We start from the raw sequence: 19,069 nt of genomic DNA, 5'->3' as shown, positions 1-19,069 counted from the left end.
TAGCAGGGGAGTGCAGCTACTCATATACCCTTGACCAAAGACCAGTCAACCTCTATTGGGGATGGTTGTCCTCTTCAGCTGAGCACACAGCTTCGGGAGGGACTCACATGGAGCAGTGAGGGAGGAAGGGGACCCTGCCTAGCCAGCCAGATCAGCCAAATCAACCCTGGCAATCAATGGGGTGACAGATGTCACAGCCAGATGTCACTGCCTGTAACCACAGGCAGACAGTGGTTACAGCCATGGGTGTAACCACTTTGGAAAACAATTTGACAGTTCTTTAAAAATGTTAAACACAGAATTAACAAAAATTCGAGCAATTCTACTCCTAAGTATATGCCTACGAGAATTCAAAGTATATGTCCACACAGAAATGCATTCATGATGTTCATACAGCATTATTTATAATAGCCAAAAACTGGAAACAACCCAAATGTCCATCACCTGATGAAAGGATAAACAAAATGTGGTATTGGCCATAGAATGGAATATTCAGCAATAAAAAGAAATGAAGGGGCCAGGTACCATGGCTCACACCTGTAACCCCAGTACTTTGGGAGGCCAAGACAGGCATATCTCTCGAACCCAGGAGTTCAAGATCAACCTGGGTGACACAGCAAAACCGCATCTCTACAAAAGATAGAAAAATTAGCTGGGCATGGTGGTGCACATTTGGGAGGCATGGTTGTGCACTTGGGAGGCTGAGGTGGGAGGATCCCTTGAACTCTGGAGGTCGAGGCTGCAGTCAGAATAAAAGGAATGAAGTATGATATAAGTGACAACACGGATGAGCCTTGAAAATATTACGCCAGTGAAGAAGCCTATCAAATGAAAGGCTACTTACAGTATGATTCCATTTCTATGAAATTTCCAGAATAGGCAAATTTATAGAAATAGAAAGTAGTTTAATGGTTGCAGAGCCTTCGGGAAGAAGGAAATGGGGAGTGACTGATAACAAGTATGGTGTTTTTCTTTGGTGTAATGAAAGTGTTCTGAAATTAAATAGTGATGACAATTGCACAACTATGAATATGCTAAAAACTACTGAACTGTATACTTTAAAAATGAATTTTGTGGTATGTCAATTATATCTCAATAAAGCTGCTTTTTTTTTTTTAATAAAAGCCATTAAATGTTCCATATCTTTTTCTAGAGAATAGTTATATAGGTGTACTCATAGGTTAAAGAAATCATCAAGCCATATACTTAAGAATAGCACACTTTGGCTGGGTGCAGTGGCTCACACCTGTAATCCCAGCACTTTGGGAGGCCAAGGTAGGCAGATCATGATATCAGGAGATCAAGACCATCCTGGCTAACATGGTGAAACCCCAACTCTACAAAAAATAAAAATAAAAAAAAAAAAAAAAAAAAAAAAAAACAGCTGGGCGTGGTGGCGGATGCCTGTAGTCCCAGCTACTCGGGAGGCTGAGACAGAAGAATGATGTGAACCTGGAAGGTGGAGCTTGCAGTGAGCCTAGATCGCACCACTGCACTCCACCCTGGGTGACAGAGCGAGACTTCGTCTCAAAAAAAATTTTTTTTTAATAAAGAAAAAGACCAGTACACGTCACACACTTTACTACATGTATCTTATACCTCAATAAACAAGTAAACAAAAATTTATGGTGACAAACATTAGAAAAGAGGTAACCTCTAGGGAAGAATAGTTACTACTATTGGGGGGAGTCTTCAGGTGATGAAAAGATTCCATATCTTGTTCCGGTTGGCAGCTACATGAATATATACACATGGAAAAATTCATTGAGCCGTATACTTAAGATTACAGCACTTTGCTGAATGTGTATTATACCTCAATAATTTGTTTTTTTGTCTTTAAAAAGAAGCCACTTCAGTAGAAATGACAGGCAGAAACTGGGTTAAGGGGTGAATACCTTTCAAAAAGTGAAGGTAACAGTTATGTACCTCTATGGTAAAAAGTTAGGAAAAACATACAATAGATGAGAGAAATTTGAGTGTATGACTAGAGGAAAATCCAATTAGGAAGGGACAGAATCAAGAAGATAATTAACAGATTCAGGTCTGAAATGAAGAAAGAGGGGAAAAGGTTACAGGTAATTTTGTCAAAAGACCAAAAACCATAGTTCTAATTATGTTCGTATGAATAAAAAGAACTTGGCCAAAGGTTCTTAGACATCTTAGATAGCTTAACATGGGGAAGATACCTCATCTTAAAAGTTAATATGCCTCTGCATTTCCCACTGGGCAATGGTCCAGCAAATTAATGAGATCAAGCAAATCAGGTGCTATGCTCTCTAGTCACTTGGTTACTAGATAAAAGGTGAATCAGGTATCTCAGATCTCAGAAAATGGAAGAGAAAAATCCTTGCAATATAAGCCTCTCCACCATTCCTAGCTCAGGTGTAAAAGTAAAGCCATCTCATCAGTCAGGATGAAAAGCCATTCAAAAGCCACTTTTAAATACATCTAATGCTGGAGTACAAACAACTTCCACTTTGTTGTTTATAATCTTTTTTCTGTAGACTGAGCCTGATCCATAGTAGGAACTCATTGATTTCAATGATTCTAGGATTTTTCATTTTGACATCTCTGAAACTGACATGTATTTCAAATTCAGTGGCATGTTATATTGTGCTCTGCACTATTTTTTCTCCTCAATGGCACATAAAATAATGGTATGAATCACAATGAGTGGCATCTTAGAACTGATTAAATACGTCACTTAATGAATGAATCAGTGACTAAAAGATCAGATTTGGAGGAGTCAGTTACCTGAATAAGAATGCTGTGTGCCCTCACTGGAAATAGATGAAGTTCCTCCAATAGCAGTAATCCCTTCCCTCTTGTTAATTATTTTTCGGAATGTTTTGCTGATATCTTTGCTTTTTAATTCTTGCATTAGCTGGAATGGAACATAAGTAAAATTGAGAATCAGATAACAAAAACCTGACAAGATGAAGGATATTTATTTATACTTCTTTATTTAATAAGAAATAACATCAAATTAAATACTAGTCAGTTGTACTTATTGCTTGTATTCACAGATAACTTTCATCATTTTACCAATAACACAAAATAGACAAATACTTGAACCCCAAACAGTGAAATAAATTTTTTATACCTAAGCTTAAATTGAACACACTGAAATTATTCTTGTTGGGTTGCCATAATCTTCTGTACTGAAAACCTAAGATATAACTAACTACATGCTAAAAATAAAAGAATGCCTTAATGAAGATATTTTCCTGGCTGAACATCTCAAATGTATTCATGTTAAAATAAGTCAGCTCTTAAAGGAAATAACATAGGCTTACAGAAACTCCCTTTCCCAATCACTTTCTCACTGGACTCACCAGAGATTGGCAAGACTGAATTCAATCAGTTCTGCATGCAGCAAAGTGATTGGGTTTTTTAAAAATGCGAATCTGATCTTGTCACTTCACATTCTATTCTTCTCACTTCATTGGCTTCCTATTGCTTTTAGGATAAAAACAAAAATTCGACATGGCCCTGTGTGACCTGATTCTGACTGACTTCCCCAGCTACATTCCTTACCCTTACCATCTCAGCTCCAGCCACACAAACATTCTTTCAGTTGCTTGAGAATACTCACCATCTCTAAAGCCACAGGGCCTCTACACATGCTGTCATGTCTACCTGTCTCCCACATTATTCATTTTACTGCAACCCACTTTTAAAATCTTTCTTCAGAACACATCACAGTCTTCACGCTGTAGGGATACCTTCCCTGAGTCCCTGCATTATCCAGCCTCGCCTCCAAATTCAATTCCTTCTACCACAAACTCTCACAGGACCTGTACCACTCTGTCATAGCAATTCTCAGTTATCTTCTATCAATTTGTGCATTACAGTCTCCCCAACACATATAAACTCCATGAAGGCAGGAATCACGTTTCTTTTTACTCATCAAATTACTCACAGTGCCTAGCAAAGTTTCTAGGAAGAGAAGAGCTACAATATCTGCTTAATCAATAAAGAATGCAAAGTCAATTTATATTTCATAAATATTTATTCAATTATATTAATGGACAATAAGCATTGAACTCACCTAGTTATTCTAGGGAATGAATTACTGTTATCTAAACCTGATTTCCATTCCAACAATTTGAGAATAATTTTTTCCTTTGTTTTATGAGTTAGTTGTGGAAATTATTTCAATAATAATAGTTATTGTCATTATCATCATCATTTTAAAGCAGTCCTTTTTCTGGCCTCTGAAGCTGGATTTAACCAAAGCTAGTGATGACATTATTACAATTCTGCTTTAAGCAAGATTATCAGTAGCCCAAAAGGATGAGATTACTTACTGACACAAACTCTTCAAAACTGATTTTGCCATCTTTGTTGCTGTCAGCAACTGATATAATTTTCTCCACAATCTCTCGCACCTTGTAGCCAGGCAGAGGAAGGCTTGCTTCCTTAAACAGGTCTTGAAGTTCATAGTCACTGACATACCCACTATTGTCAATATCTGTAAAGATATATCATCAAATATATTTTGTAATCTTTGTTGAAGATGTACACTAAGAAGGCTTTTTGGGAGGACTCACAGACATGCAGACAGAGCCTTCCACATTTGTTTCACAGGTGGCAGTAACCTTTTTTCCTGTATCTAAACTGTACAGAATATGCTATATGCTTTATTTTAAAAACTCATATTTAAATCAGGCTTGGTAGTTCCAATTGTTTGGGAGGCTAAGGTGAGGGGATCACCTGAGCCTAGGAGTTCAAGGCTGTAGTGAGCTATGATCACACCACTGCCCTTCAACTTAGGCAACAGAGTGAGACCCCATCTCTTAAACAAAAACAAAAACAAAACAAAACCCTTGTATATATTTAAATGGAGTTTATCTCTGTTGCGGGAAGTCAGGAACCCCGAACAGAGGGACCGGCTGAAGCCATGGCAGAAAAACATAAAGTGTGAAGGTTTCATAGACATTTATTAGTTCCCCAAATTAATACTTTTATAATTTCTTACGCCTGTCTTTACTGCAGTCTCTGAACATAAATTGTGAAGATTTCATGGACACTTATCACTTCCCCAGTCAACACTATTGTGATTTCCTATGCCTGTCTTTACTTTAATCTCTTAATCCCATCATCTTCATAAGCTGAGGATGTATGTCTCCTCAGGACCCTGTGATGATTGCATTAACTGCACAAAAATTGTTTGTAGAGCGCATGTGTTTGAACAATATGAAATCTGGGCACCTTAAGAACAGGATAACAGCGATTTTCAGGGAACAAGGGACATAACCTTAAAGTCTTGGCTGCCTGAGAGCCAGGCAGAACAGAGCCATATTTCTCTTCTTTCAAAAGCAAATAGGAGAAATATCTTGGAATTCTTTTTCTCAGCAAGGAACATCCCTAAGAAAGAGAATGCGTTCCTAGGGGGAAGTCTCTAAAATGGCCACTCTAGGGACGTCTGTCTTTTACAGTTGCAGATAGAGATGAAATAAGCCCCGGTCTCCCATAGCGCTCCCAGGCCTATTAGGACGAGGAAATTCCTACCTAATAAATTTTGGTCAGACTAGTTGTCTGCTCTCAAACCCTGTCTCCTGATAAGATGTTATCAATGACAATGCATGCCTGAAACTTCATTAGCAATTTTAATTGCACCCCGGTCCTGTGATATCACCCTGCCTCAATTTGCCTCGTAATATTTTATTACCTTGTGAAGCATGTGATCTCTGTGACCCATACCCTATTCGTACACTCCCTCCCCTTTTGAAAATCACTAATAAAAACTTGCTGGTTTTGCAGCTTGTGGGGCATCACGGAACCTGCTGACATGTGATGTCTACCCCGGACATCCAGCTTTAAAATTTCTCTTTTGTACTCTTCCCTTTATTTCTCAGACTGGCCAACACTTAGGGAAGATAGAAAAGAACCCACAAAGAATTATCGGGGTGGGTTTCCCTGCTATATCCCCATAGATTTAGGGCCACCATATATATTTTAAGGGTACTGTTACTCTGATAGAAAACTCAGTTTTAGCACATGACTAAGCATCAAAGAAATAAGCATTGGGGGGGAGAGGCCAGACACAGTGGCTCAAGCTAATAATCCCAGCACTTTGGGAGGCCGAGGTGGGCAGATCACCTGAGGTCAGGAGTTTGAGATCAGCCTGGCCAACAGGGCAAAACCCTGTCTCTACTAAAAATACAAAAATTAGCTGGGTATGCTGGCGGGCACCTGTAATCAAAGCTACTCAGGAGGCTGAGGTAGGAGAATCACTTGAACCTGGGAGGCAGAGGTTGCAGTGAGCCAAGATTGCACCACTGTACTCTACCCTGGGCAACACAGCAAGACTCCATCTCAAAAAAAAAAAAAAAAAAAGAGGAATAAGCATGAGGAAGTCACAGATAGCTAAAAAGGGAGCACCCACTCAGACTTTAACTTCTTGAGGGAATTTAGAAAATGAATCTGCTGACCCCACATTCCATATAAAATATGTGTGCTGTGTAAAATACACATAAGATATTTGTGTTCTACATTTCACTTGGTGGCAATTCTGTTTAATCTGTCAATAATTCATTGCTGCTTCATTATGTATTCATGATACCATTACATATGCTGAATCATTTGATGTCATTTGAGATTAGGTGTTCCAGAAATTCACAACTATATTTGGACTTTGGGAAACAGGTTTCCAGGTGTTTTCATGTCATCATTGAGAGATGCCCTTCCCTAGGTTTTCCCTAGAGACTGGGTATCACTTCTTGACTCAGAACAAAGGCGACACAAAACACTTCTGCCCAGAGTTGACAGCAGAGCTTTGCATTGTTTTGTTGCCTGGATCTGCCTTGGATAGGCTCTCTTTGCTCATCTGGTAATAGCTGCTTTGTTTCCTATATTTCTTGTTATTCTTAATAAAAGAGATGCCATACTCACTGAATTAATGGTTAGGAGAGAAATTTTTCTTTGGAACGCTCATATGAAAGTTTTGGAATTAATACTGTTCAGAATGATAGAATATTTCTAAACTAGAACCACTGATAACCAAAATATTGGTATAATTGCAAAAGTCAGCTAGGAAGCTAAGTTGCTTGATATTGCAATAATATTGCTTTCTTTGAATTTAGAGAAAAATCTCATTACATCACCAGTTCAGAACTGTTTCCCATAATTCTGAAATACACACATAGATTAGGCTGGCTTATTTCTAAACCAGCATAATAGTAGGAAATATTTTAAAATAAACAAGACTGAGGAAGCTATTGCCTAATAACTATCATGTTAAACTAACAAGATTAGTTAAGAGCTAGGATTCTGAAGACAGATATGGGGACTTAAGCTCCCAGCTCCATCCCTAGGCCCTCTGTGGTTTTGGTGTGACATGACAAGAACTAACAGAAACCACTTAATGAACATATATGCTTAGCCAAGTGACTTGTTAAGAACTTGACTTATCTCATGAAATTCTTTTTTTCTTTTTTTCTTTGAGACAGAGTCTCGCTCTGTTGCCAGGCTGGAATGCAGTGGTGCGATTTCAGCTCACTGCAACCTCTGCCTCCGGGGTTCGAGTGATTCTCCTGCCTCAGCCTCCTGAGTAGCTGGGACTACAGGTGCAAGCCACTACACCCAGCCAACTTTTGTATTTTTAGTAGAGATGGGGTTTCACCATGTTGGCCAGGATGGTCTTAATCTCTTGACCTCGTGATCTGCCCGCCCCAGCCTCCAAAGTGCTGGGATTACAGGCGTGAGCCACTGCGCCTGGCCATCTCACGAAATTCTTACAATAACTTTGAGGTGGTTACTAATGTCATCCCCATTTTAAAAGTGAGGAAATAAAGGCTTAGATTAAATAACCATAAAGGTCACAGTTTGAAAAGAAAACAAGACTTTCTTACAACTCGGCAACAACAAAACAAAACAACTTGATTCAAAAATAGGCAGAGGGCTTGAAACAACATTTCTCCAGAGAAGATATACAATTGGCCAATAAGCACATACAGATGCTAAACATCACTAGTCATAAGGAAAATGCAAATAAAATGAGATACTACTTCACACCCAGGAGAATGCTTATTATCCAAAAAAAAAAAAAAACAGAAAACAAATGTTGGTGAGGATGTGAAAAAAATGGAATCCTGGTACACCACTGGTGGGAATGTAAAATGGTGCTTCCACTATGGAAAACAGTACGGTAGTTCCCCCTCAAAATTACATATGGAATTACCATATGATGTAGCAATTCCGCTATTATGTTTACACTCAAAATAATTGAAAGCAGGGACTTGAACAGGTATTTGTATACCCATGTTCATAGCATTATTCACAATAGCCAAAAGGTGGAAGCAACACACATGGCCATCACTGGATGAGTGGATAAGCAAAATGTGGCATATACATACAATAAAATATTATTCAACCTTAAAAAGGGAGGAAATTCTGACACACGCTACAACATGGATGAACCTTGAGGACATTGTACTAAGTGAAATAAGTCGGTCATAAGAAGACAAATATGTGATTTCACTTATATGAGGTACCTAGAGTAGTCATATTCATACAGAAAGTAGGATGATGGTTACCTGGGGCTGGGGGAGCAGGAAGTGGGAGTTATTGTTTAATGGATGTGGAGTTTCAGTTTGGGAAAGGGATGGTGGTGATGAATGTAGAACAGTGTGAATGTACTAAATGCTAATGAACTATACACTTAAAAATGGTTAAAATGGTAAATTCTGTTATGTATATTTAACCACAATTTCAAAAAGAAACAATACTGAGAAATATTTTAACTTCCCCCTTCTCTCCAGTGGCCCCAAAATACTCCATCTAATAACATTGGATGGCCATGTCCCTCTGTCCCTGAGAAAAGTGTGCCAGGAATTAGCAGAGGTTTCTGAGTTCACAGAGTAGCAGTTTGTCTTGTAAATAAAGTCAGCAAGTACATATTCTGCTAGTGTTACTGCTTTGCTCAAACAGAACAAATTATCTTGCTGTCAAAATTGTTCTATCAAGGACCTGCTTCTGGGTTGGGATTTTGTACATAGCAGAGCAGCTCCCTCACTACCATCTATTGAAAGGCAGCCCTCCATACAAGCTTTTGTTTAAAAAAAGACATTGTTCCATCAGTGATTTGTTTATTCAATATGTCATTAAATAAATATTGCAAGATTATATTAATATGTTCATGAGTCATAAAGATTACAGTTGGTGTGCTAAACAAAGCAAATATATTACTAATTCATTTATTTTACCAAGACCTAGGTAGAACTTTTATTCAAGCTACCAAACTGCATCTATAAAATAACAGAAATAACAAACTACGAGATACATTTTTATTACTTCCTCTGTTTCAACGCTCAAAATGAGCAGAACATTTCAACAATTGCCCAGTTTTTGTCTTGAAAAGATTCTGGACACTACATGTAATTCTCTATAAAATGTATGACTGTTTTCTGAAAATCGTACCATATTCATACAATGCTCTAATGACAAATATGCCATTCCCAGGGAGAAATGGAATAGCCCAGAGATCTGTAGAATTTACTTTATTTCACAGTAATGATTTGTAAAACATGAGCTTCCTGAGTTTTACAGTTTTTTTTTTTTTTTTTGGAGCGCTTTATTTTTTTAAACATATCTTTTTTTCTTTGTATTGGTCAATAAAACTCATGCTGCATGATATTTTACTCACATTAACTTTAGTCATTATTAGGTTTGTGAGAAATCTAAGCACAAGACCAGCGGTGATCATTTTGTCCTCCCTGATCTACCACATGACTGTTTCTCATGGAGGGCTCTATTACACTAGAGAAGGAGCTTGATGAGTAAGGGGCAAACGTGGTGGTGTCACTGTCCCAATGTCTATTCACTGCACTCACCTTTCACTGGGTTCACCTTTCACTTGCATGCATTTGCAAACTAAAGCAAAAAAAAAAAAAAAAAAGGTATTTGTATTCTCCTTGTTTACCATAGGTTTCCTAAGAGCAAACTGCAGAAGAACTGAGATCCAACAGAGTATGAGGAACATTTTTTTGGAAGAAAAATACAAAACTGTCAAAATGATAATGTCATAAAGACAAAACACTAAATGGCTATAAAAAGTGAAAGAAGAAAAATAAGGCATACGGCCTTTAAAAACAATACTAAGACTTTCTAAATTATGCATGTGGGAGAAGGAAAATAAGATACATGGCATTTAAAAACAATACTGAGATTTTAAAAATATTCTGCATGAAGTCAGAAAGTGTTATAGTTAGTGACAAAGATGTGAAGGCCAGAGTTCAGTTTATACACAAGGAAGTATTTTTATATTTTTTTCTCTCTGTAATAAGGATACCGTGTTAAGTGTATTCAATTACACTGTCATTCATTAACCTGGATTATCCTCTGTAAAGAAATGATCAAAGAATTCAAAGTCCAATTCACCTAGAAATTCAAGCCAGTCTTAGCTTATCTTTCAGAAAGAAAGAATCCAGTGAAACCTAGATAGAAAAAAAGGAATAAATCTGGAGGTAATTGGCTGGTGGTAGATGAAATAAAAGGTATTGTTTCATTCCTGGAGTCTGACATCAAGCAGACCAGTAATATCGTATTTACTTTTTCTCAAGCATACCTATTTTATTAAACGCTTCTTGTAGTTCTTCAAGCTCCTCCCGAGAAATGGTAGTAGTACTGTTTTCCATCTTTGGACAGAAAAGACTATCTTCAGGTCTTTATATCTAGAAAAAGCAATATTATAAAAAGAGCATGAAACCTTTGGAAACATTTATCTAAGCAATATAAGGTACAGAGGAAGTACATTCTCTAGGAGAAATTATCTATGAGATATGGCTGACAAAGAACAAATAGGAGTAGGTCCCCTGGTAACAATCTCTCAGCATAGGCCAGCCAAACTATAACTGAGACTCAGTAAGGGGAAGAAACACCTGTTTTTCTCACCTCGTGCTTTTACACAGATATTTCTCAACAGCCTAATGAATTAATATTAATTTCTATTTGCATTTTGCCCCACAATTTCAAGAAAACAAGCAATGCATTTCAAGTTTGAGAAAAGTAGAGCATTTATAAATGTACAGCATAAGGTCAGAAAGTAAAACTTTTTAAGACACGAATAATGTCCACAAAAAAGGTAAATTCAGAATCTGCTTATCTTATAATGGGATGTGTGGTTTTAACATTCAGCTTTACAATATTCAGCCACTGCCACATTCTCCTCCCCCGTGTGAAGTCTCTGAGGGTCTGTGGGGCTCTTCTTTTTTTTGGCATGATCGTGGCTCACTGCAGTCCCAAACTCCTAGGCTTAAGTGAGCCTCCCACCTCAGCCTCCTGCCACTGCACCCAGCTAAAAGTTTTTTGTAGAGACAGGATCTCACTATGTTGTCCAGGCTGGTCTTGAACTCCTAGCCTCAAGCAGTCCTCCTGTCTCAGCCTTTGAAAGTTGAGCGGTGAGGGGGTGGGGGACTTCGTATTCTGAGCAGGTAAGACAAACTAAAAAGGAAAAAATTATGTAAAACTGGGCTATAGGAAAAGTCACAAGGTGGTGTGTGTTCATTACAGAAAATAATTGATAACGACTGTCCCAAACAGAAAATTAACATTACTCATAATCCTACTATACAGAAATATCGACAAATATCATTTCGTTGTCTTTATCCTTCTGACCTACTTTCTTTTTTTACTTTTGAGACAGAGTCTTGCTTCTTCACCCAGGCTGGAGTGCAATGGTGCGATCTCAGCTCACTGCAACCTCCGCCTCCCGAGTTCAAGTGATTCTCCTGCCTCAGCCTCCCCAGTAGCTGGGATTACAAGCATGTGGCACTATGCCCAGCTAATTTTTGTATTTTTAGTAGAGATGTGGTTTCACCATGTTGGCCAGGCTGGTCTCGAACTCCTGACCTCAAGTGATCTACCCACCTCAGCCTCCCAAAGTGCTGGGATAACAGATGTTGATCCATGGCGCCTGGCCCCCTTCTGACCTACTTTTAAAACACATGTGTACCTTTTGGGGGTGAGAACAATGTGACCATACTATATTATAACCTTTTTGTTGGTAATAACACATTGTCACTATGTTTTCATGTTGGTTCATCAACATAATATTTAATGGCTACATATTACTGTATCATAACTTATTTGGTAAATCCCCTCTTTCAGAGTATTTGCACTGCTTTTAATTTTTCATTACAAATAATGCTTCAATGAACATCCCTGCAGATAAATCTTTGTTCTTCTCCATATTTATTCTGTGTGATAAATATCTAAAAGTAGAATTATTTACATTTTTAAGACTTCCAATATCTAGCAATGCAACTCTTATTTATTTATTTTTATTATACTTTAAGTTCTGGGATACATATGCAGAACATGCAGGTTTGTTACATAAGTATACATGTGCTCTGGTGGTTTGCTGCACCCATCAACACGTCATCTACATTAGGTATTTCTCCTAATGCTATCCCTCCCCTAGTCCCCACCCCTCAACAGGCCCCAGTGTGTGATGTTCCCCTCCCTGTGTCCATGTCTTCTCATTGTTCAACTCCCACTTGTGAGTGAGAACATAGTGTTTGGTTTTCTGTTCTTGTGTTAGTTTGCTGAGAATGATGGTTTCCAGCTTCATCCATGTGCCTGCAAAGGACATGAACTTATCCTTCTTTATGGCTGCATAGTATTCCATGGTGTATACGTGCCACATTTTCTTTATCCAGTCTATCATTGATGGGCATTTGGACTGGTTCCAAGTCTTTGCTCTTGTGAATAATGCTGCACTAAACATACGTGTGCATGTGTCTTTATAGCAGCATGATTTATAATCCTTTGGGTATATACCCAGTAACAGGATTGCTGGGTCAAATGGTATTTCTAGTTTTAGATCTTTGAGGAATCGCCACACTGTCTTCCACAATGGTTGAACTAATTTACACTCCCACCAACAGTGTAAGAGCATTCCTATTTTTTTTTTAAGTGAAAATATGTTTATTAAGAAAGTAAAGGAATAAAAGAATGGCTACTTCATAGAGTAGCCACAACTCTTATTTTTAAAATGACTTAGTGGCTTGTCTATTCACTATAAAGCTAAAGATGAATACAAATTATATTGTATTCCTCATAAACACTTAGTTCTATCATATAGTTAATATATGCCTCAGAAAATAAGTGACAAGTGCTTTATAAAACAATAGGAATTGAAGCTAAGTGGAAAATCCTCTTTTTATACACTTTTATAGACTTGTATTTATATAGAAGGTTCAATATCATCCCTAATTTTTCAGTGAAGCACATCAATTTTCAAAATAATTTATTCACTGAAATTTCATTCATCATTGAAAAATTACATTAAATTGTGTGAAGCCCTCTAAGAGTATGGCTCATTTGTGATCTGTACACAAATTTATTCAGAAATTGTGGCGTTCTTTCGAAATCACAAATTTCTATCTCTTACAATTTTTCTGGAACCTGGTTCTAATTAAATGTGCAATTAAATCTTTTGGTCTTGTTTTAAATATACTACTGTCCGCTATTTAATTCTATATTGTTTTTTAAAAAATTCTAAAGCGCTCAAGTCAGTAGAAAAAGGAGTAAATAGAAGTCATCTTACTCCCCAGATGCAGGTTCTTACATCTTAGCATTAAATATTCATTTCATTGGATTCTCACCTTTAGAAAGCTTTAGTGTATTTAAAACTATTTAGAGGCATACTTATTTTGTGTTCAAATAGATTAAATCGTTTTTTTAAGGATTGTTAAGCATAATTCCCTGGGTCTGCAAAATGCTAGTTGTGTTGTGGCTGGCTTTGAATCTCTGTGGTTTCAGTCATCCTGTATATCCTTTCCTGTATTCAAAATGCTATCCCTTGCCTCAAGTTTTAAAAATAGTGGCCCAATTTTAGCATTTGCACTCCACAGAAAGACTGCAAATTAACAGTGTTTGTGTTGACCTTGCATTTGAAACGATAAAAATAAACCTGGGGTTATATTCTTTGCTCATGCCTATTCAAATTTATATAATTTGTTAATTACATAAAATATTTTTAGTCTCCTATAATCAGGCAAAAGCAACATGTAGACTTCTCAAAAAAGCCAAACCCATACAACGCTGTTTCCTATCTTTAAAGCTTTGTTTTTATAGCTAATAAGTGTAAAGATGTTGCTTTGAATCCTTTGACACCAAAATGAAACAAATAGAAAAATATAAAAGGATCTTCAAGATACACAGACAGCTCCTAACTTACGATGATTTGACTTAGAATTTTTCAACTTCACAATGGTGCGGAAGTTATACACAGTCAGCAGAGAGTGGTATGATACTCTCACCATGCTGGGCAGAGGTGGTGAGCCACAGTCAGCCACGCGATCACAAGGGTGAACAACCAATACTCTACATTTACCATGTTGTCAGAAAGTTTTGCCCAACTTTAGGCTACTGTAAGCATTCTAAGCACATTTAAGGTAGGCAAGGCTAAGCTATGAGGCTCAGTAGATTAGGTGTACAAAATGCACTTTTTACGTACGATGGGTTTATTGAAATGGGACTCTGTAAGTTAAGGAGCATCTGTACTCTCAAAAAAACAAAACAAGATGCAGAAAAGTAAGTGTGGCAGGGAAAGGAGAGTGATGGTATCAGCAGTATGTTTATAAAACATTTTCTGGAAGGGTACAAAAGAATGGTAACAGTTGTGATTTTACATTGTCAGTCTCATGGCAATTCAGGGTTGTTTCTACTGCCTTTTTTTCCTGAAACTGTTCTAAGAAGGCTTTTAGATTCTGCCAATCATAAAGAACTGCTCTAACTTTGGTAAACTTTTAAAAGGCTCAAGGAAGAAATTTGAGGGAGGATAAAAGATCAAATCCAATTTTATCTAAATTTTCAAAAGTCTCTTTTAGAATGTGCGTAACTTTCCAAATATATATTTGGTTGTGTCATGGTACTCTTGAGGATTAGGCAAGGAAAAAAGAGGCTTTAATTGGTGAAAGAAGGTCCCATTTAAAATGATTTGTGCTTAAAGAAAAGTGGAAGTAAATTAGTCGGGCGTGGTGGTGCACACCTGTAATCCCAGCTACTCAGGAGGCTGAGGCAGGAGAATCACTTGAACCCAGGAGGCAGAGGTTGCAGTGATCCGCGATTGCACCGTTGCACTCCAGTCTGGGCAACAAGAGCGAAACTCTGTCTCAAAAAACAAAACAAAACAACAACAACAAAAAAAAAAAAAAAAAAGAAAGAAAGAAAAAAAGAAAAGTGGAAGAGGAACTGATCCTCTAGGAGGATTCCCATGCATTGGCAATTTGGGACTGGCCTTCAGTGGCTGTTAGACTCACCACCAAGAGTTTTCTACTATTTACTTAAAAGTCCCAACATGTGGCCCCTAGTAAGGGAGTTTAAATTCATTCATTCATGTATTCAACAAATACATCCTATTTGGCTTGGCTAAATGAAGATATAAAGATGAGTAAGAATCAGTTTCTCCTAAAACTGTACTCATACGACATAGCGCTTATCAGGTTCAACTGTAAATGCCTGAAAAGTTTAACTTAAACGGATTTTTTGTAAATAGTACAATCTTATGATTATTGTTCTTTGATGAACAAATTAGAATCATCTTCTAATTCACTTTCTGTTTAAATCTAGATATAAAGGAGTCTCTTTTATACTATATACCACATATTATAGGAGTTACTCAGCATATATCATATATGGCTTTAGGTTAGAAGTCTGTGAACTAGGGCCAGGCATTGTGGCTCACACGTGTAATCCCAGCACTTTGGGACATCGAGGTGGGCAGATCGCTTGAGCTCAGGAGATGGAAACCAGCTTCGGCAACGTGGCAAAACCCCATCTCTACTAAAAAAATATATAAAAATTAGCCAGTCGTGGTGGCTTGAGCCTGTAGTCCCAGCCATTCTGGAGGCTGAGGTGGGAGGATCACTTGAGCACATGAGGTGTGGGTTGCAGTGAGCCGAGATCACACCACTGCACTCCAGCTTGGGCAACACAGCAAGACCATCTCAAAAAAAAAAAAAAAGTTTCTGAACTAATTGTAACCAAAGCAATTGTATTATATGGAATGGTGATGTGAGAAGAAGGCTAAAAGGGGTGGGTGAGACTAGGCATATGTACACATACACTCACATGCATGAGTTTAAGAGAAAACAAGAATAAGAGAAAGACAAAGACCAAAGACTTGAAGAAAACAGAAACAAGCTCTTGGAAAAGCATTTGATATGAGAAAGATTCACATTGCAGCAAAATTATCCCTTTCTTCATAAAAAGCTAAGTGCAAGTCAGGGCAGAATAACAATGTAAAAACATGCAATGAGTCAGCAAGTATTTGGTGAAGAAAAATACGGATGCGGACCCAAAAACTGGCTGTACAGAAGGACTTAGAGGAAATCACTTTCCCAAGGAAAGACAACATATTGAAGTGAAAGCTGCTGGCACCTCAGCTCTGACTTTACTTTTTAATACATGGGATTTGGTCACTTAAGCACAGATGTTCAAATGTTATTTGACTTGTGCAACTGAATGAATGAGTGTGCAGAGTTAGAGCTGCTCACTGAATGGTTAAATCAGCATGCCAAAAACAAACAAAAACCAACAACAACGTAGTCTCTTCTCACAAGGCCTTTATCCCAGAGTTCTACCATTATCCATGGCTACCACCAAACAGGCGCTATTCAGTTTTGAAACCCAAACACTTCAAGTGATCGGTGAGGAAGTACATATTGAAGGGATGGCCTAGGCACAGAGGGACAATGTGAAACGTATGACTCAACTTGGTCCCCCCGCCTCCTACTCTGTGCCCTCAGCTCCACTCAGATGCGTTAGTGGATTTGCCACGCCTCCGAGGACTCAGGCACTGCTCCCTCACTGCAGCCTGTTCAAGGGGCACAAAAATCTTTGCCTCTGTTGGCAGAGCCAAGGTTAGTAAGTTTTCTTAGCTGAAAAATAGGAAACTAGATTAAAAGTATATATAAATGGTGCAAAGTAGGATTTACTGGCTAACGCACAATAAAAAGTATCAATAGGAGACTGACTGGAACTATTTGTAGGGGAGAAAGAAAGGGAATGACTTAGTCCCCCGTACTTTCCTAAAGCCTTAAGTCCTCTCTAAATCCAACACTGGGTGATAGATAACTTGTAAGCTGAGGAAATTAGAATCCACACAGTGGGAATCAGTTCTTCTGAGGACCCGCTGAACAATGATGCCTCATGGCCACAAGCTCAGCAACACTTCCTATCTACAGCCATGAATATTCTTCCTAGTTCCTGAAATCCTGGATGAAGAAAGAGGCCCCTCCCCATCTGACTCCTAACCTTTACCCCTTTCTTAATGTGTCCGTAATGCCTGTCCCCTGGAAATCCCATCCACATTTGTAAGCCTACAAGGGCCAGGCAGGGAAAGTCAGAAGTGTGATTCAGACCTGGTAGGGGATGGGAAGGGCTCTGAAAAGGAGCAGCCACTGCTGAGCTCCAGTGGACAGTTGCCAAGAGGAATGAGGCCCAGGGTTGCTAGATCTTCTGATTTTTCAAGGGAAGTCACAGATCCATATTTTTAGGTGAAATTTGATTTTTAAGCTTTGGCAAACAATTTGAATTATTATAAAGCACTGTGTGTGCCAGATGAGTCCTTCAGTCTATTAAGTTTGGTTCCTCACCTCGATTCTGTTCATTCATTGGCCTCCCAGGGGGCCTGGATGGAAATGCTGTGTTTCTTTAGAAACACTCCCATTGGTTGGGCACAGTAGCATGTGCCTGTAGTCCCAGCTACTCAAAAGGCTGAGGTGGGGGGATTGCTTAAAGCTAGGAGTTTGAATGCAGCCTGAGCAAGACAGTGAGACCCCCTGTCTCCATCTCTTTTTGTTTTTTGGGGTTTTCTTTGTTTGTTTGTTTGAGACAGAGTTCCACTCTTGTCATCCAGGCTGGAGTGCAATGGCACGATTTTGGCTCACTACAACCTCTGCTTCCTGGGTTCAAGTGATTCTCCTGCCTCAGTCTCCAAAGAAGCTGAGATTACAGGTGCCCATCACCATGCCCAGTTAATTTTTGTATATTTTTAGTAGAGACTGGGTTTCATCATGTTGGCCAGGCTGGTCTCGAACTCCTGACCTCAGGTGATCCAGCCGCCTTGGCCTCACAAATGCTGGGATTACACATGTGAGCCACTGTGCCTGGTCCTGTCTCCATCTCTTAAAAGTAAAGAAAAGAGAAAAGAAAAAAGAAAAAGAAACACTCCCATCAAATTAGCTCACTGAGGGCCAAAAGAAAACATTTTGTCTCTAAATTTGTCAAAAACCCAACTTCAGTTTTACACCACTCATCACATCCCTGAACCCAATAAGGGGCATTTCCAATTGTCGCCTCCTCTGAAAGATAAGGGGCCAGCAGGTCACAAGCCTATTAACCACAGAGACTTTCCCAGCTCAGGCAACTGGGCCTACCCGGCATCCCAGGATCTTTTTCTTCTCATTTAGTATTTATATCCCATCTACTGTCCCCTACCCCTTCTCCCACTTTAGGCCTTCACTGGCTCTCTGGGAAAATTCAACACATGAGTATTACCCAAGTCCCCATCATTATAATGTCAGTATTAACACTTTGAGTATAATTTCCTCAACATGTTTTGTTTTCTCCTTCAACAACTATTTTCCTTCTTCTGGCAACAGTCCTAACTTTAGTTCTGATGTTCCACCTGTAATGATACATCCATGCCATTTTTGGCTAAGGTTCCAGGTCCAAGCCATGCAGCACATCATATTCCCTGGCCACAGTGATTTTGCTTTAGGAATAGGCATAAAATCCAGCTGGAGCCAACAAGACATAACAAGGCTTTTGTAAAACATTCTATAATGAGAGTCCCCACATGATCCCCCGAATCAGAGAGGAAGTAGAGGTTAGAGCAGCTGTAGCCATCATGCCTCCAACAAAGAGAGAACACAAGGCTAAGAAGGAGCCAAAACCAGACAAAAATTAGCTGGGCATGGGGGTGGGCACCTGTAGTCCCAGCTACTCAGGAGGCTGAGGCACAAGAATCACTTGAACCCGAGAAGCAGAGGTTGCAGTAAACTGAGATCACACCACTGCACTCCAGGTTGGGCGACAGAGCGAGACTCAGTCAAAA

At 38.7% G+C, this 19,069-nt stretch overlaps 1 protein-coding gene across 3 annotated transcripts in view; it reads right to left on the bottom strand.

Annotated features, from left to right (window-relative positions):
• Positions 1-19,069, bottom strand: part of PLS1 (plastin 1) — a 111,322-nt gene that overhangs the window by 38,179 nt on the left and 54,074 nt on the right. For 2 of the 3 annotated variants that reach the window (XM_015445183.3, XM_005545996.4), the window contains exons 2-4: positions 10,571-10,676; positions 4,311-4,474; positions 2,755-2,884 (exon numbers count right to left, since the gene is read on the bottom strand). In XM_015445183.3, coding sequence (XP_015300669.1) covers positions 2,755-2,884; positions 4,311-4,474; positions 10,571-10,640 — 364 coding nt within the window. In that variant the 5' untranslated portion in view covers positions 10,641-10,676. Of the gene's footprint in view, positions 1-2,754; positions 2,885-4,310; positions 4,475-10,570; positions 10,677-11,330; positions 11,446-19,069 lie in introns of all 3 variants that reach the window. The other variant, XM_065540063.1, reaches the window with a different exon arrangement.

This window comes from Macaca fascicularis, chromosome 2, assembly GCF_037993035.2.
Source record: "Macaca fascicularis isolate 582-1 chromosome 2, T2T-MFA8v1.1".
NCBI lineage: Eukaryota > Metazoa > Chordata > Mammalia > Primates > Cercopithecidae > Macaca > Macaca fascicularis.
This window is presented reverse-complemented; position numbering and strand designations above follow the sequence as displayed.